Below are 20,666 nucleotides of genomic sequence, written 5' to 3' on the forward strand. Positions count from 1 at the left end.
ACCATGAAAGTATACTATCTGTCTTCTGCTGTCTAGTAAGCGGACCTCAAATTTGCTAAGACTATTTTCCTGCTGCGTTTGTTGTTTCATCTGAACTCACCGTCATTATATGTGGGGGGCTACTGTCTTCTTTGGAATATTTCTCTAGAGGTGAGCCAGGTCTTATATTTCCCTCTGCTAGCTATTTAGGTCTTAGGCCAGAGCTGGGCATCTAGCTATAAATAGGAAATGCTACCTGGCTATTTCTAGTTGCGCGGCAGGCTTAGTTCATGGTCAGTATAGTTCCATCTTCCGAGAGCTTGTCCCTCTATAGGCTTGCTATGATCTCTGCCTGCAGAGATCATGACATGAGGCTCTAGCACAGCTTTGGCACAAAGGCATGAGGATGAGGAAAAAGCCAATCTGCTAAATGACTTTTTTTCATCAGTATTTACAAAAGAAAATCCCATGGCAGCCAATATGACTAGTGATAAAAATTCCCCATTAAATGTCACCTGCTTAACCCAGCAGGAAGTACAGCGGCGTCTAAAAATCACTAAAATTGACAAATCTCCGGGCCCGGATGGGATACACCCCCGAGTACTGCAGGAACTAAGTACAGTCATTGATAGACCATTATTTTTAATCTTTAAAGAGTCCATAATAACAGGGTCTGTACCACAGGACTGGCGTATAGCAAATGTGGTGCCAATATTCAAAAAAGGGGCAAAAACTGAACTCGGTAATTATAGGCCAGTAAGTTTAACCTCTACTGTGGGTAAAATCCTGGAGGGCATTCTAAGGGATGCTATACTGGAGTATCTGAAGAGGAATAACCTCATGACCCAGTATCAGCACGGGTTTACTAGGGACCGCTCATGTCAGACTAATTTGATCAGCTTCTATGAAGAGGTAAGTTCCGGACTGGACCAAGGGAACCCAGTGGACGTAGTGTATATGGACTTTTCCAAAGCTTTTGATACGGTGCCACACAAAAGGTTGATACATAAAATGAGAGTAATGGGGATAGGGGAAAATATGTGTAAGTGGGTTGAGAGCTGGCTCAGGGATAGGAAACAAAGGGTGGTTATTAATGGAGCACACTCGGACTGGGTAGCGGTTAGCAGTGGGGTACCACAGGGGTCAGTATTGGGCCCTCTTCTTTTTAACATATTTATTAATGACCTTGTAGGGGGCATTCAGAGTAGAATTTCAATATTTGCAGATGACACTAAACTCTGTAGGGTAATCAATACAGGGGAGGACAATTTTATATTACAGGATGATTTATGTAAACTAGAAGCTTGGGCTGATAAATGGCAAATGAGCTTTAATGGGGATAAATGTAAGGTCATGCACTTGGGTAGAAGTAATAAGATGTATAACTATGTGCTTAATTCTAAAACTCTGGGCAAAACCATCAATGAAAAAGACCTGGGTGTATGGGTGGATGACAGACTCATATTCAGTGGCCAGTGTCAGGCAGCTGCTACAAAGGCAAATAAAATAATGGGATGTATTAAAAGAGGCATAGATGCTCATGAGGAGAACATAATTTTACCTCTATACAAGTCACTAGTTCGACCACACTTAGAATACTGTGCACAGTTCTGGTCTCCGGTGTATAAGAAAGACATATCTGAACTAGAGCGGGTGCAGAGAAGAGCGACCAAGGTTATTAGAGGACTGGGGGGTCTGCAATACCAAGATAGGTTATTACACTTGGGGTTATTTAGTTTGGAAAAACGAGGACTAAGGGGTGATCTGATTTTAATGTATAAATATATGAGGGGACAGTACAAAGACCTTTCTGATGATCTTTTTGATCATAGACCTGAGACAGGGACAAGGGGGCATCCTCTACGTCTGGAGGAAAGAAGGTTTAAGCATAATAACAGACGCGGATTCTTTACTGTAAGAGCAGTGAGACTATGGAACTCTCTGCCGTATGATGTTGTAATGAGTGATTCATTAATTAAATTTAAGAGGGGACTGGATACCTTTCTGGAAAAGTATAATATTACAGGGTATATACACTAGATTCCTTGATAAGGCGTTGATCCAGGGAACTAGTCTGATTGCCGTATGTGGAGTCGGGAAGGAATTTTTTTCCCCATGGTGGAGTTACTCTTTGCCACATGGGGTTTTTTTTGCCTTCCTCTGGATCAACATGTTAGGGCATGTTAGGTTAGGCTATGGGTTGAACTAGATGGACTTAAAGTCTTCCTTCAACCTCAATAACTATGTAACTATCAACAGAACATTCCACCATGCACTTACCTGTGCTGGCTCCATACCTGCTAAAAAACAGGGGGAGCTGGTAACGCCGAGAGCCCATCATGAAGGGAAGTGGTGTCCCATCAGGAATGCTGCATTGCTGTCAATGATTTTCTCTCCTGCTCCATGAGATCCAGGAAACCAGCCTGTTGCCTGTCTCGTTCCGCACTTTCTACCGTGGAACGCAAGGCAACCTTATGCCCCGGCGCCCTGCTCTGACGTCAGCTGAAGTGCGACAGCCTTCTCCACCATGCGTCCTCTTTGCCGCCTCTCCCCATACACCCTAAAGGCCCGCAGTGGTGCCTCAGGATACCACGCCACCTGGATCAGTCTGGTCTGGCAACAGAAGTAGCAGCCGACCGTTGGAGCAGAGTGCCTCCGCTGCGGGAGGAAGCGGCTCCACCCAGGAGCCTCGTCCGCTCACTGGTCTCTGTGGCTGAGGGACCCCCCCCCCCCCCCAAAGGAGGGTTTCAGCCCCGGGCACAGCTCTGGAGAAGATTCCGGGAGAGGCAGCATGCGGCTTTTTTTTTTTTTTCTTCTTTTCACGCTGCACCCGGAGGCCTCTGCTTTTGCAACTTGCAGGCTGACGCTCCAGGAGGGAGAGCGCCACTCTCCCCGCAACCACAGAGGGACCCCCCTGGATGTTTATCGCTGCTGCAGAATCTTACCCGAGGAGGTGGCCGCTTACTCCATGCCACCTCCCCCGCACACCCTAGAGGCCCACTAGCCCCAGCGGTGGCGCTTCGGGTCACCACACCAGCCGAGGCAGAGGGACCCCAGCTGCCTGAGTCGGACTGATTGGCCCCGGAATCCAACGACGTCTTCCTGTTGTAAGCTGTAGGTCTCCCATCAAGGACAGGAAACCAACTGATGCGGGAGAGTGGTACCGCCTTTTTATCTGTAGGTTTCCTGTCCTTGGTGGGCGGATCCCCTCTCTCTGTGGTGCCGTCATGGGCGTCAGAGAAAAACATTTTGCCTTCATCAGAATACAGTATGAGCGCCACATACATACCAATGAGGTTATTAACCGTTGTTTGATGAATGTTCTGCCATGCTGAATGCACTTGGATATACAAATCAAGTTCCACTGCTGGCAGCAGCCTTTGAATTTGCTGACCATTAATATCCCAGATGTGTGCTATGGGAGACAAAACCGTAGACTCTGCAGACCATGGTAGCACATTAATGCCACGAAGGCTGCTCACAGTTGCATGACCAACATGTGACCAAAAATGGTTTCTGAGACATTTTGGAGGAATGGCGGTAAAACTGATGTCAACACCAAGTTAATGTAATGCGTAGCTGTTACTGTACCCCGAAAGACAATTAGAGTAGTCAGGTTACCATACAGTATGCCATCCCTCACCGTAATCTTGGTAGTAGGACCAGGATGACAATCTCTCGATGGTCTCCAAAGGGCATTATCTATGTGCTATCCAGAACAATCTTATGCTTTCATATAGACACCTTAGGCTTGGTATGTAATGTCCAATTCCACTTGCATTACAGAATTGTGGAACCAGTGGTACATTCACTTCTCAGAAAAGTGTCGCACGAGCAATTTTTAAACAGTTTGCATGTTGCTTGTGCTACTGTGAGCAGCCTACATCACCCAAGAAGGCTGTCATGGTCTGCAGAGTCTTTTATCCCATCAAAGCACCTCTAGGACATAATTTGCTATTGCAAAGGGAGTCACCAGCAGCGGATCTTTATGATTTTCATGCTAAAGTGCATTCAGCCTGGCAGAACATTCCTCAGACAACTGTTAATAACCACATGGATAGCAGCCAAGACGTGCAAGTACAAGTATTTCTTCACATGATGCTCTTACGGTAGACAACCATCGCAGAATTCAGAGATTGGCAGCAAGACTCAACTCACTCGCACCCATACAAGTCCATGGGTGCAAAGAAAGAAAATCCTCCAGAGTAGAGATCTCATAAAACTTCACATTTATTAAGGTCTCATCATAAAATTAGACCATGATTAAGAAATAAATGTCAAAACACATCAGTTTGCTTTCTATGGCTGACAGTAGTATGTTTTTGCTTTTATGATGAGACATTCATAAATGTGAAGTTTTATATGATATCTCTACGCTGGAGGATCTTTCTTTGCATTTGTTCAGCAATATGTCCAGGACCAGGACGGCTCCATGCAGAGATCCACAACTAGACAAGGTGCCACAATCAACGTTGAGCTGACTTTCCCTCCACTTCCCCTTCTATATATTTTACATACACGTCTATGGGTGCGAGTGACAACGCACAGCACTCTGATTTCACCCAAGTGCAGTGTAACATACACAGACGACAGCAGCAGAGGAGACGGAGAAATTGCTATCTCAGTCTCCTCCGCAGCTGCGCTCCTATCCTGCACAGTAGCACGAGACTTGGCTCTGGTAGCAGCAGAGCAGGAGCCGAGAGTCATTGGCATATCACAGCTGATGCTATACACTAATGTGACTCCGGCCTAAGCGTTGCAATTTTAATGCGGAGTGCAAATAGATATAATGAATGCAGAGGTCTAAGACCTTCCACCATGCTGAACTGGACAATGTCATAGTGGCTACAGTGCAAAATAAATAGGGATTTTGTTTTTAATTTCACTTGTGGTGGAGATATTCGGTTCTCATCAACACAACCTTAAAGCAAAACTTGAGAAAAGGTCAGTTGCTTTTGCGTTTGGTAAAATACTTAGTGCCATTAAAAAATGTACTTCTCCTGAAGTTGAAGAAAAGGGAAGAAACCAGCTTTTGATTTTTAAAAATGATCTGGAATCCGCTCTATGAGATGAACTTGTCTATCTGGAATTTCACATAACTGATTGCAACAATGAGACTAAAGACCCCCTAGCACTCTGAAAGTGGCTACGAGAAAAAGGACTACACACCATTTATCCAAAATGTAGACATTTTATTAAGAGCGTTTGTCTGCATGACAGTGACAAATTCCTTGGCTGAAAGGACTTTTCCTTCTCTGAAAAGAAATCAAGGATCATTTAATATCTACGATGCAGCTAAATATGTCGAATTACACTTTGCATTGAAGCAGATTTAACAAGATTCTCAACTTCAATGAAACAACTGAAGTCTTTTCATGTACAAAAGCGCAAAGGAAGAAATTCTATAGGTAGCTAAAACGACAAATTCCAAGGAAAGGTTTTTTTGGTAAGGTGTTAATGTAATGCAATTTCATAAGTAGCGTATTTATTATTTAAAACCATGTGATTGAAAGATTATATTTATTGCATATATGTTTCAGAAATAAACTTGCAAGTTAAATTAAAAATAATAAAGTCAACATTTTGAAAGGGGAGGAGAGGGGGCACAGAATTACGTTATTAAGTCGTAGAAATGTGTATTGGGAGCAGCCAGTCCATCCAATATAGGTGGATTTTTAACAATACACCAAAATAAACCATTTTTTACCACCATTATTGTGGCCCACTTCATTATTGTGGCAGTCACCAAAGCCCCTGGATGCCATGAGGTTACAATGGATACAGCTTGTATATACCATATAGACATTAAATTGCCTTTTACATGAGCCAAGACGGAGCTCAGTTATCAGCAATTTACTTGTAGAAAGAGTCACATTATAGACTCCTCTGTCCAGTATAACTAATTTCTGCAGTAAGTGAACAACTACACTGCACAAAAACTTACACAACAATGTAACTCCAAGTCAATCACACTTCTGTGAAATCAACCTGTCCAGTTATGAAGCAACACAGATTGTGAATCAATGTCCCCTGCTGTTGAAGCAAAAGGAACAGACAACAGGTAGAAATGATAGACAATTAGCAAGACAACCCCTATACAGGAGTGGTTCTGCAGGGGGTGACCACAGACCATCTCTGTTCTCATCTTTTTTGGCTGATTTGGTCACATATGCATTTTGTCATTGCTCTCACCCTGCTCAGGTAGTGCAGCTTACTCAGGATGGCACATCAATGTGAGATGTGGCATGAAGGGTAGCTGTGTTTGTCAGCACACTGTCCAGAGCATGGAGCAGATATCAGGAGACAGGCCACAACACAAGGAGACGTGGATTGGACCATAGGAGGGCAACAATTCAGCAGCCAGACCGCTATATCCTGCTTTATGCAAGGAGGAACAGGATGAGTAGTGCCACAGCCCTGCAAAATGACCTCCAGCAGACTACCAACATCCATGTCTCTGCTTAAACTGTCAGAAAGACTCCACGAGGGTGGTATGAGGGCCAGACGTCCACAAGTGGGTGTTGTGCTTACAGCTCAACATCGTTCTGGGCGACTGGCAGATTCAACGTTGGCGCCCTGTGTGCTTCACAGATGAGAGCAAGTTCACACTGAGCACATGTGAAAGTCTGTAGATGCCATGGAGAACTTACTGCTGCCTGAAACATTCTCCAGCCTGACCAGTTTGGCAGTGGCTCAGCAATACTGTGGGGAGGCATTTATTTGGAGGGTCCTTTATCTGCTATCAAGATGTACCTTGGCTGTCATTAGGTACCGGGATGACAGCCTCAGACCCATTGTGAGACCATATGCAGGTGCTCTAGGCCATGGGTTCCTTCTGATACATGACAATGATGGGCCTCATGTGGCTGAAGTATGTCAGCAGTTCCCGCATGATTAGGGCATTCATGCTATGGACTGGCCCGCCCGTTCCCCAGACCTTAATCCAAAATTGAGAACATCTGGGACATCATGTCTCGTTCCATCCATTAAAGGCCTGTTGCGCCACAGACTGTCCAGGAGTTTACTGATTCTTTAGTCCAGGTCTGGAAGGAGATCCGGCAGGAGAACATCAGAACCATGCCCAGGCATTGTTGGGAGGTCATACAGACACTACTGAGCATCATTTCCTTGCCTTCAGTCATTTCTACTGAGGTTGGACCAGCCTGTAATTTGATTTTCCACTATGATTTTTAGCATTCCAAATCCAGACATCCCTGGGATTCATTGTAATTTACATTAATCATTTTTATATTTTATTGTTAAACACATTCCACTATGTAATGAATAAAGATTTGCAACTGAAATATTTCATTCAGTGATCTCTAGCAAGTGGTATTTTACTGTTCCATTTTTTTGAGCAGTGTTAATACATTAAAGCAATACTAAAAAGCAGTACTAAAAAGTACTAAAGCAGCATTAAAGCAGTACTCCTGACGAAGACAGGCGAAACTAGCATAGAGGCAGCAGGCCTGGGTTAAATTTTTGTCGAATACCATGTAAGTTATAGCGCTGGCACTTGCACTTTAATTATGCATACTTAGTTTAACTAACAAGCACCAATATACGCCGTGGCACTTTACTATAAGAATTATATCCATGTTCCCTCTCCACTTGGGAGTTTGACCCCTTATGGGACTAACTAGGAGTGTGGCAATCGTGACTCCCTTGCGTTTAGTGTGCTCCCACATCATATACAGCACATAATATTATTCATTTTTTTCATTACTGTAATTAAGTTGTAAACAATGCTATACTCTGGTTCACAAAATCCCCATGTAACCTGCTTTTGGTAGTGGTACTCTGGATTGATGTAATTTTTATAATTATAATATTAATAAATTGATTATATTTTGGTAAATATACTCTTGACCCTTTCCTTGTGGTTTTCCACACCCAGCTAGGGTTTTTTGTATGATCTATAACCAGTATAGAAAGATTTTTTTTTTTTAAAGAAATCAAATCCTGATTATATACCTGAACTTGATAGAAACGGACTAAGGCTATGTGTACACGTTTAGGATTTTTCGCGGTTTTTTTTTTTTTTTTTTGGCGGAAAAAAAAACCGCTTAAAAAACGCATACATAAGCATCCCATCATTTTTAATGCATTCTGCAATTTTTGTGCACTTGATTCGCTTTTTTCCGCGAAAAAAAAAAAAAACACATCGCGGTAAAAAACACAGCATGTTCATTAATTTTGCGGATTTTTCACGTTTTTGCTGCTATTTAGTGCATTGGGAAGCTCCAGAAAAAAAAACGCGCAAAAAAAACGCATGCGGATTTCTTGCAGAAAATGTCCGGTTTTGTTCAGGAAATTTCTGCAACAAATCCTGAGGTGTTAGACAAAAAGTTTGTTTACACTTAGAGGGGCAATTAATTAGCTTATTAATATATATGTGTTCAATATTATAAATAGACAGCAGTGAAAACAAACAAAATGAGTCGAAACCACTCGCATGAACAGAAAGAACCAACCACCAGAGCTATAGACCTAATTCAAAGAAATTAGTGGCACGGATATATGTATAGTCAAAATATTACTTTATTTGCGATGGTAACAACAGTTTATAGGTGCACATATTTGGAAGACAAAAAATAATAAAAACATATCAAGAGTGACAACAATAAAATCACCAACATATATAAAAACCTAAATAGGTATAAGGTACACCATAAAAGGAAGGATTGTTCACAGGACTCGTACTCACAGTCTATAAAAATAATAAAATAAAGTGTATAAATTGTGCTAATAAAATGAATTCTAACAGCATAAAAATATAAATGTGATTGTGTAAAAGCAGAAAAAATGGGGTTAAATATACCCTGCAAATATAACCCACTATATTGTGGCTTTGCAACATGCAAACCGGTGCAATGTGCAACCCTAAAAGAAGGGAACAAAGTGCAGTGTGTGCAAAAAATATATAGAAGGAGTAATAAAACGCAATTGTTTGAGAGTTCCTGTACCTTAAGGCGTTACCTCATCCAAAATATGTCACTCTTGATATGTTTTTATTATTTTTTGTCTTCCAAATATGTGGACCTATAAACTGTTGTTACCATCGCAAATAAAGTAATATTTTGACTATACATATATCCGTGCCACTAATTTCTTTGAATTAGGTCTATAGCTCTGGTGGTTGGTTCTTTCTCTTCAAATCCTGAGGTGTGCACATAGCCTTAAAACAGGACACTTGAAATCAGCTCCTAAAGAGCGACTGTGCAGCCAGGAGGGCAACACACACAGGACACCTTCTGTGCAGCATGTTTTTTTTCCTACCCCTTTTTCCCTTCACAAGTTATCACATGAAGACTGCAAGAAGATGTGAAAGTAACCCAGTTGTAGTGCCAGCTGCCACACTGCAATGTCAGACAGAAAGCAGTAACCTTGAAAACAGTAATTTGTAGAAATCACAAGGGTGTACAGCTTACACAATGAAGAAGTTTTCATTGTTTAAATGAAATAGAAAATCCCTTAAAGTGCTGTACAGCTCTCTGAAAGCAACGGGAAGTCTCTACAACACATTTGTCACTATTCTTTCCATGATAATGACAATCTAGCTGGAGCCCCATTACACTATATAATGAGTGGGGTTAGTTTGTTGCCGTTTGGCTCTAGCACAGCTTCAAATGCATGTACATTGCCTGATTTTCCACAATATACAGGAGCTTTAGGGTTTTTTTTTTCCCAGAGGAATCAGACTATTGTGTGTTGTGTATGGGGAACTCCTGCTTCTCCCTGAAAATTGTAAGGATATGACTTAGATTTTCAACACTTGATCCTTTCATTCCCTCAGGAGAGCAGTGTACTACTCTCTCCTCACGCCGTGGAACACTCATATACATCAAAAAGTCAGTCGAGATCGCAGAGGTACATTTGGCTGACAGCTTTTGAAGGTGCATGGGTTCCTTTACATCAGGGGTGGGGAACCTCAGGCCATTTACGACCCTCGATGACCTTTTATCAGGCCCCCGGGCAGATTCTCAGGGACCGCATTCTTGTGCAGGGAGCTGTATTTTGATTACAACCAGCTCATTAATTTCTTCTTGCTCTGTTAGCACACACACGCAGTGTTCACTACTGAACACTGAAGGGCATGCAATGAAAGATTACGTCCTGAAAACAGTGCCAGGGTCAGGATGCATTTTGTTGGCGGAGTTTGTATGGCCCCCAAGGATGGTATAAATATTCAAATGGCCCTTGGCAGAAAAAAAAATTCCCCACCCCCGCTTTACATGGACACTAACATTGATGACAAGTGTACATTTGCAGTGTTCACACCAGTTTTCTCTGAGTTTGTAGACCACCTACACAAGGCATGGGTAATAATACAGACCACCTCAACGTTAGTGCAATTACTTCCACTGGTCTCCCTACTGCATACGCATTGATTTTTTTTTTTTTACCAAGCCTCTCTGGAAACAATGTCTCTTGTGATATTCAGAACGAGCAGAAAAACCAACTAAGCACATTTAGCTCATAAACCTTGCAGTCTCGAATATGATTGTGTCAGCCAGCATGCCCTTTCAAGTCATTTATTACATCTGGGCTGAGCACTGGGCCTACAACTCAGCGCTCTGAACAGTCTATGAAGGCGGGAGCCTACTCACACTGCAGCATGTGTGCCAGCGCCACCATTTTCTGCTGGATGGCAGTCAGTCAATATGCTACGGATTCAAAATAACGCTAGTGTGAAAGTAGCCTAAGGCATAAAGTAAGGATGCAGTGTAAGCCCAAAACCCCACATGAAAAAATTATTTCTAGTCAGATTCTCAAAACTTTACAGAACCCCCAATTTGCCTTTTTCCTGGGTATGGTGTCTGGTTTACTTTGCTACGCCCAAACGTTTTTTTGGCAAACCAGAACCCTGCTCTAGATAAAAAAGGTTTCGATAATGAAGCTGAAACCATTCAGTTGGTGTACAAGATTACCAGTGTTGTAGAGTCAACTTGCTTTTTCACATTTTTTCTATTTGTTTTTCTGTTTTATTACTATTTTATGAAGCATATCCAACAGATTCAGGCCAACAGCTGCATTGGAGGAAAGCATCTGCTTTGCAGCAAAGTGAAAACCAACATCATCGTCATTGCGGCTTTACTACTGCTTTGTTTCACTCCGTATCACATCTCCAAGTTTTTCCTGGTAGGATTTGACGACTCGTATGGATGCAAATACCTAAATGCATTGATTCAAGTTAAAAATTGTTGTTTGTGCCTTGCGGAGTTCAGAAGCTGTACAGATCCCATATTTTACTTCTGCCTAGATGACACCTTTAAGAAGAATTTTCGAGTCTTTTGTAAGAAATGTTCTACATATGAAAAAGTAAATTCAATGGTAATCAATGAATCCGCAATTAAAACACCAACAATATCTGGGAGGATTATAAAAAGCAATATCATTCCCAATGAAACCTACCAGTAGAAGAACCAATGGAAAAAAAAGGTTTTAGAACAATTTGGTACATTCCGATTCCAAATGTATAAAGATCTGATCTCACTTCCTGCAGTATCTGACTTGCTCATAATCAAGAGCTAAGCCCAAAGGAAGCCAAAGCAGGCTAGAGCAAAGATATTGCATGTCCTTCGGAATATGAGCACATGAAATATTAAACATTTGTCATGGGCAGAAGATCAGAGACTCACAAAACTGCCTAGAACGATCCGCTGCTTCTTTAACATAAGGACATTTGGGGAGGGAACATGACAGCTGGCAACAGGTAAAAGACCTCATAAATGCAATTACGGCATGGAGCCAAACAGAGCATTGGGACACTGGAGAAAGACCAAAGGGGAAAAAACAAAACATCAGATGCTTTAGGGCTGTAAATATACTAATTGCCAACAGCCCAAAAAGACAATTAAAAACATTCTTTAATTCTTGAAAAAACGGTCAACATTCACTATCCTATCCAAACCCATCAGGCTTGAAAAGCAAAGAGAAAGATTGGTAGATAAAGCACTGTGTAATATCCCTCAATGAACAGTACTAATTTATCCCAATACCTTGCTCAAAATATCTATGGAAGATAAAAGCCAGCTCACCATTAAATACAGTCCAGTGTGCAAGGAATGTCATTCTGACCAAACGAAGCAAAGGGAGAAAAAAGCCATGGGTTCCCGCACCTGGTAAAAATATTTTTCAATCCAACTTTACTTTTGATATTTTTTTAACCCAATAAAGTACAATAGACAGGAACAAGGCAACACGTTTCAAGCGCAATTTGGCTTTGAAATCTGGATTGCACTCAAAACGCGTTGCCTTGTTCCTGTCTTTTGCACCTTACTTTTGATATGCAGTGGCTCCATTAGAAGCATTTCAATGTCTTTCAGTGGCCTAGCCAGTCTCCAGACCTAAACCAGATAGAAAATCTTTGGAGGGAGCTGAAACTCCAGGTTGTCCAGAGACAGAGCTGCAACTCCATATCTTTCAGGTTAACATCTGTATGGAGAACTGGGCCAAAACCTCTGCTGCAGTGTGTGCAAACTTGGTCAAGAACAGCTGAAAATGTCTGACCTCTAACTGCAAAGGTTTCTGTACCAAATATTAAGTTCGGTTTTTTTTTTTATTGTATCAAATACTGCTTATTTAATGCAATAAAATGTAAATTATGGAAAAAAGACTGGAGCACAGTTGCAATCATACCCATCCAGCCTCTTTTGGTCGCTCCTAAATCCTAGACCCAAACTCAGGTGCACAATTCTAACAAAATGAACATGGAAATGCACAAAAAGAACATTTTAACAGCCAATTGTGGTACTTACGGTATTATTTCAAGATCTGTTAATTAAAATGTACTCATTTACTCATTGGAGAATCACTAACCTTTAACTTATTAGGAGCCAAATACTTTACTAATACCTCTGCAACAGAGAGGCAAGGTAATATTGAAAAAAAAAAAAAAAAGTTTAATCCTGTTTGTGGTGAAATATGTGAACGAAATATTATATGGAAAAAAAAAAAAAAAAAAAAAAAATTTATATATATATATATATATATATATATATATATATATATACAGTTAGGTCCATATATATTTGGACAGAGACGACATTTTTCTAATTTTGGTTATAGACATTACCACAATGAATTTTAAGCAAAACAATTCAGATGCAGTTGAAGTTCAGACTTTCAGCTTTCAGTTGAGGGTATCCACATTAAAATTGGATGAAGGGTTTAGGAGTTTCAGCTCTTTAACAAGTGCCACCCTGTTTTTATAGGGACCAAAAGTAATTGGACAATTGACTCCAAGGCTATTTCATGGACAGGTGTGGGCAGTCCCTTCGTTATGCCATTCTAAATTAAGCAGATAAAAGGCCTGGAGTTGATCTGAGGTGTGGTGCTTGCATTTGGAAGGTTTTGCTGTGAAGTAAACATGCGGTCAAAGGAGCTCTCCATGCAGGTGAAACAAGCCATCCTTAAGCTGCGAAAACAGAAAAAAAAAACATCCGAGAAATTGCTACAATATTAGGAGTGGCAAAATCAACAGTTTGGTGCATCCTGAGAAAGAAAGAAAGCACTGGTGAACTCATCAATGCAAAAAGACCTGAGCGCCCACGTAAGACAACAGTGGGGGATGATCGCAGAATCGTCTCCATGGTGAAGAGAAACCCCTTCACAACAGCCAACCAAGTGAACAACACTCTCCAGGAGGTCGGCGTATCAATATCCAAATCTACTATAAAGAGAAAACTGCATGAAAGTAAATACAGAGGGTTCACTGCACGGTGCAAGCCACTCATAAGCATCAAGAATAAAAAGGCTAGACTGGACTTTGCTAAAAAAAACAACTAAAAAAGCCAGCACAGTTCTGGAAGAACATTCTTTGGACAGATGAAACCAAGATCATCCTCTACCAGAATGATGGAAAGAGAAAAGTATGGCGAAGGCGTGGTACAGCTCATGATCCAAAGCATACCACATCATCTGTAAAACACGGCAGAGGCAGTGTGATGGCTTGGGCATGCATGGCTGCCAGTGGCACTGGGTCACTAGTGTTTATTGATGATGTGACACAGGACAGAAGCAGCCGAATGAATTCTGAGGTATTCAGAGCCATACTGTGTGCTCAGATCCAGCCAAATGCAGCCAAACTGATTGGTCGTCATTTCATACTACAGATGGACAACGACTCAAAACATAAAGCCAAAGCAACCCAGGAGTTTATTAAAGCAAAGAAGTGGAATATTCTTGAATGGCCAAGTCAGTTACCTGATCTCAACCCAATTGAGCATGCATTTCACTTGTTATAGACTAAACTTCAGACAGAAAGGCCCACAAACAAACAGCAACTGAAAACCACCGCAGTGAAGGCCTGGCAGAGCATCAAAAAGGAGGAAACACAGCGTCTGGTGATGTCCATGAGTTCAAGACTTCAGGCAGTCATTGCCAACAAAGGGGTTTCAACCAAGTACTAGAAATGAACATTTTCTTTAAAATTATTTAATCTGTCCAATTACTTTTGGTCCCTTTAAAAACAGGGAGGCACATGTTAAGGAGTTGAAACTCCTAAACCTTTCATCCAATTTTAATGTGGATACCCCCAAATGAAAGCTGAAAGTCTGAACTTCAACTGCATCGGAATTGTTTTGTTTAAAATTCATTGTGGTAATGTCTATAACCAAAATTAGAAAAATGTTATCTGTGTCCAAATATATATGGACCTAACTGTATATACACATATATACATATATATATACATATATACATATATATATATATATATATATATATACACACACACACACACACATATATATACACACACACTATAATTCTAGAAAATGTATGTATATAGCAGCCACATAGTAAATAACAGCCCACGCAGTATATATAACACTGCCCACGCAGTATATACAGTATAACACAGCCCACACAGTATATATAACACAGCCCACACAGTATATATAACACAGCCCACGCAGTATATAACACTGCCCACGCAGTATATCGCAGCCACGCAGTAGCTAACACAGCCCACGCAGCATATAACAGCCCACGCAATATATAACACAGCCCACGTAGTATAGAGAAGCCATGCAGTATATAACACTGCCAACGTAGTATATAGCAGTGTGGGCACGATATCCCTGTTAAAAAAAAAATAAACTAAAATAAAAAATAGTTATATACCACCCTCCGGCGTCCAGCGAAGCTGTCCCGATGCACGCACTGCTGCCGCCAGCTTCCGCTCCCAGAGATGCATTGCGAAATTACCCAGATGACCGTTAAGTCTTCTGGGTAATTTCGCAATGCATCTCTGGGAACGGAAGCTGGCGGCAGCCGCGTGCGCATCGGCAGACGACGGAAGGTGAGAATAGCAGGTTTTGTGTTTTTTTTAATTATTTTTAACATTAGATTTCTTTTACTATTGATGCTGCATAGGCAGCATCAATAGTAAAAAGTTGGTGTCACACAGGGTTAATAGCAGCATTAACGGAGTGTGTTACACCGTGGCATAACGCGGTCCATTAATGCTGCCATTAACCCTGTGTGAGCGCTGACTGGAGGGGAGTATGGAGCAGGCGCTGACTGGACGAAAGTAGGGAGGGACTAATTCTCGGCCGGGCTGTGTGATTGGTCAGCGACGCGGGATTTCCGTGACAGACAGACGGAAGTACCCCTTAGACAATTATATATAGAGATTGGTGACATAGTCATAGAGTGTATATATATATATGTGTGTATGTGTATATATATATATATATATATATATATATATATATATATATATATATATATATATATATATATTTTATATACACACATATCTACTATATAATTGTCTAAGGGTCACTTCCGTCTTTCTGTCTGTCCTTCTTTCTGTCGCGGTTATTCGTTCGCTGATTGGTCTCGGCAGCTGTCATGGCTGCCGTGACCAATCATCGACGCGCACAGTCCGGAAGAAAATGGCCGCTCCTTACTCCCAGCACTCACTGCCCGGCGCCCGCATACACCCCTCCGCTCACACAGGGTTAATGCCGGCAGTAACGAACCGCGTTATGCCGCGGGTAACGCACTCCGTTACCGCTGCTATTAACCCTGTGTGACCACCTTTTTACTATTCATGCTGCCTATGCGGCATGAATAGTAAAACGATCTAATGTTAAAAATAATAAAAAATCGTTATATACTCACCGTCCGTCGGCCCCTTGATCGACAACAGGCCTGCCCGACGCTCCGGTGACCGCTCCATGCTGCGATCTCGCGAGATGATGACGTAGCGGTCTCGCGAGACCGCTACGTCATCATCTCGCGAGACTGCAATGCACTCCTGGGACCGGAGCGCGCGAGGAGCGTCGGTAAAGGCCTCGCGTCGGTAAAGGCCTCGCTTGGGTCCGGGAGCTCCGGAAGGTGAGTATATAACTATTTTTTATCAGGGATATGATGCCCACATTGCTATATACTGCGTGGGCTGCGCAATATACAACGTGGGCTGCGCAATATATACAACGTGGGCTGCGCAATATATACAACGTGGGCTGCGCAATATATACAATGTGGGCTGCGCAATATACAACGTGGGCTGCGCAATGTACAACGTGGGCTGCGCAATGTAAAACGTGGGCTGCGCAATATATACAACGTGGGCTGCGCAATATATACAACGCGGGCTGCGCAATATACAATGCGGGCTGCGCAATATACAACGCGGGCTGCGCAATATACAACGTGGGCTGCGCAATGTACAATGTGGGCTGCGCAATGTACAACGTGGGCTGCGCAATGTACAACGTGGGCTGCGCAATATACTACGTGGACTGCGCAATATACTACGTGGGCTGCGCAATGTACTGCGTGGGCTGCGCAATGTACTGCGTGGGCTGCGCAATGTACTGCGTGGGCTGCGCAATGTACTGCGTGATTTACAACGTGGGCTGCGCAATATATTACGTGGGCTGCGCAATATATTACGTGGGCTGCGCAATATATTACGTGGGCTGCGCAATATATATATATATATACACACACACTGGAAGCCAACAAGAAAGGTGACATTTGACACCTCCTAACTCTTGGAAGAGAGATGTTAATTACGGCCTGATAGTATCTCTGTCAGAACTTCCACACAAAGGATCTCAAAAGAAAATAATATATTCATTGGGAGGCGCGGCCGTGGTCCAATCAAAAACCAAGCAATTATGATATTAACTTGAGGGGCTGGTCTAGAAACCTGACCTCCAGACAAAAGCTATAAATTAGGGCTGTATACAGAGAAACGCGTTCACATGTGAGGGCAGCCTGAGATGCTGTTGTGTTCCACCAACTCCATTCACCCCCCCTAAGGGAGCAGAAAGCAAACTACCAGTTACATGATTTCTGTAAGTTTCTCCTATTTTTTTTTTTAAACTGTTTTGCATAAGTTGTATGTCTTTTTTATCATATTTTTATACCTTTTTACGGTAAGCACTGTACCTTTTTGTATTAAAGTATAAAACTAACAAGTTGAACCTTGAATGTTCTAAAAGAATCCATAGCCTAAGATGTGTGAGCCTTATGAGTGGTAGACATTATGAGTGGTAGACATTATTAGTACTAATATTTCCGGGACTCATCGCCCGTGTATTCGGTGAGTGGTTGCAGCGTGTATGAGCGGGTGTGTGATTTATGCTCCCATTACAGCATAGGACAGAGAGTGAATGCTGGACTGAGTGAGGAGATAGATTAATCCTTGCAGGCACAACCCCAAGTCACGTGCTGAGAGCGGGCATGTGACGAATTAGTTACACCACGGAGTAGGGATCCGTGACACTGTTCTGCAGCCACCATTACATCATGTATCCAGTTCAACAAGAAGAATTTTATGAAAGGTACTCTTTAAAATTGGACCAAGGACAACATCTACAGGGGCAGGTCGATAAAAGTACTGTATAAAAAAGGATGACTATACTAAATTATTGAGACACTAGTGAAGTTGTTTTTTGTTCACATTAGTTATTCTCTCTGACTCCATGTCCTGGCACTTCACTGAATAACACTACCCAATCCACAGCTTCATCAGTCCTCCAGCACTGACCTGTCTGACCACCAGTAAATGTGTCATTGCCAAGTGTTACATGTGCTACTCCAACAGTCTGTCACCTTGACACTTAGTTTCAGAGGGTTAAAAAAAAAATACATTTCTTTGGCACATCTAAGTGTATTTTTTAATGTGTTACAGACAAAAACATTTGTCAAAAAGATACAATTCTTACCGTCTATAGAGGATAGTGAAAGGAAAGGAGTCTAACCTCTAACTTGCAATGCAGCTGGTCCAAAATGTTATGTAGGAATCTTAGCCAAATTACTGCCAATGAGGGCACACACTATCCCACTCTAGACCTTTTAGAAAAGCAAACTTAATGTTGACAGGTTGATAAAGGGCTCACAACTTCTGAAGCAGAAGTGCACGGCTCCCCTGCATCACGGCTTCGTGGGCCACACTACTTGCCTCCACAGCTTCAGTACAGCCCTGGGGCTGGAGAGGTGACCAGGATTAAGATCTATAGTCTACAGCCTAAGTGAAGCTTAGAGGAAAGAGTTTCTAACTTGAAAGCATGATCTGTCCATTCCCTTGGCAACGAGCAGTAAACAATATTTAAAAAAAAAAAAAAGTTGAGAGAATAAAGAAGTAGTCAAATGTCTAAATAAAATACAATTCGTGTGATGGAAATCATTTAACTGAATGCCCACAACAGAATATCTGAGTTTTTTGTAAATGTTAACCCTCTTACCTTTACATCTCTGTGAATGATATTATTATCGTGACAGTAACGCAGAGCTTCTAGAATCTGTCGCATGTAGTGACTGTAACGATAAAACAAACAAGGAATATAAAAGCCAGGTCAGGACGGACTATAGTTACAGTAGCTGCATCTTGCAACCAAATATCACCCATACGATCAATAGAGGTGGTCATCTGCTGGCTGGAAACAGGAAAAGCTCCTACTGAACAAAAGCAAGAGGATACTGAAACGTGAGATAAAAGCTCGGCTGGAAAACTAAAATATATGAACATTGATTTATCTTCATTATTAAAGCAGTTTTCTACACAGAGTTCAACAATTTACAACGAGTTTGCTAAAGTAGAGGCTATATATTCCCTCACATCGGTAAGTGTCCTGCGGCTTTTGAGATGCAAAGAGTTCAGCTAGTATGGGTTAAAAAAAAAAAAAATAAATAAATAAAAGTCTTCACCATTTTAAAATCTTTAAACTTAGTCCATACAAAAAAGGGTTACTGGGACATTCACCGCATGGTACCATGATTAAGGACAAATGTATGCCCGGCACCTGTTGGTTAGTGAATCTCCCTGTGACAACTTTTGTATGGACTAAGTTTATGGATTTTTAAAATGCTATTGAATTAAAAACTGTGAAGACGTATTTGTCCATAATGGCCGAAGTACTTGCATGCCTTCTGCTATTGACATTATCAGGAAAGGCTGGATTGCACAAGGCGTCTGAAGTGACCTTGTTCACGGCTGCTATTGACAGATCTGCAGCACACAAACATGGCATCATCAACAAGCGGTATTATAGGCATATCAAAGTGTAGAGAAAGGAAAGCATCGAAGTCTTTAGGGAGGGTAGATCACACCTCAGAAGTATAGATGAGGAAATTACATGGGCTGTGAGAGATAAAGAACCCACCACTGACTTGTGAAGGGGAAAGCGCAAACTCAGACACTATTATCAGTGTCAAAAGGCAGTAGGGAGATGTGGTCCCTCATAGGAGTTAGAAGGGAAAAATCAGTACAGGAATGAAGCTAGGATCATACACGAGAGCTAGTGCATTCAGCAGTGTGCTATATTCACAAAGTCACTTGCAGCATGCAGAAGGAATACATCCAATATAGAAAAAGTCTATGGGAAATAAGTGTGCGCGCACATACACACACGTCTCAAAACAGGGTTCCCCACGATACCCAAAATTCAAGCCAGTTTCACAATTGAAGAGAAAAGGTTTTATTAAATTCGGCCACTTGTCATGGTCAGCTGCGAGTGTCAGGATACACTGCTTCTGTTATACAAGAGGAGCTGCAGATATTTCACATTGCATTTCTAGATTGTCACTAACCTCCTTTTAAATTACATCTGTAATAAATTGCATCTTGGCTGCCAATGCAGCATTCATAAGAGATGTTTGCATTCCAATCCATTTCCTTGGGAATTATAGAACATTTTACAATGGTAATAGTGGTAACATTTAACTCCAAGCCTAAGAGGAGGGACATTATGGAAGGATGAATTTATCTAAAACATTTCCAAATGTAACCATTGTAAGGTCGGGTGCCCACGATCCGGAAGTTGCAGTGCTTTGGACACAGCATATGTTCGCTACGTCCAAATAGCTGCCGTCTGAACGCAGGTAAATCCGCATGTGTTCATTGAACTGTGCGAAATTAACGCATTCAATACATTGTACTGGTGAAATTTCTCTTGCAGAGACTTGCATCTCCACAAGAGAAATAGACATGCTGCTGTCTGGAAAGACGCGCCACATGTCAGTATCCGAGGGTGATCGGCAGGCGTCTGTGGACACATAGTGGACATGGGATTTCTAGAAATCCCATCAACTATGCTGTAACATCTGGATGCTTTGGGTTTGACTCTGCATAAATACGCAGCACTAAACCAGCAGCAGTTCCTGATTATCTGCACATAGCCTTAGGGGAAAAGCAGTTCTAGAACACTGAAGAATGAGCACAA

General features: G+C 41.8%; 2 protein-coding genes across 10 annotated transcripts in view; one reads left to right on the top strand and one right to left on the bottom strand.

Annotated features, from left to right (window-relative positions):
- CASK (calcium/calmodulin dependent serine protein kinase) overlaps positions 1 to 20,666 on the bottom strand; it is a 319,197-nt gene that overhangs the window by 181,180 nt on the left and 117,351 nt on the right. For all 9 annotated transcript variants that reach the window (XM_077294801.1, XM_077294805.1, XM_077294804.1 and 6 more), the window contains exon 5: positions 18,690 to 18,762. In XM_077294801.1, the coding sequence (XP_077150916.1) occupies positions 18,690 to 18,762 (73 nt within the window). The remainder of the gene's footprint in view (positions 1 to 18,689; positions 18,763 to 20,666) is intronic.
- Positions 10,223 to 11,400, top strand: GPR82 (G protein-coupled receptor 82). Its single transcript, XM_077298384.1, is given in 4 exon segments — positions 10,223 to 10,412; positions 10,415 to 10,586; positions 10,588 to 10,787; positions 10,790 to 11,400. Coding segments are annotated over 4 exon segments (1,098 nt in total). The 5' UTR covers positions 10,223 to 10,297.

This window comes from Ranitomeya variabilis, chromosome 3 (genome assembly GCF_051348905.1).
Source record: "Ranitomeya variabilis isolate aRanVar5 chromosome 3, aRanVar5.hap1, whole genome shotgun sequence".
NCBI classification, from domain to species: Eukaryota; Metazoa; Chordata; class Amphibia; order Anura; family Dendrobatidae; genus Ranitomeya; species Ranitomeya variabilis.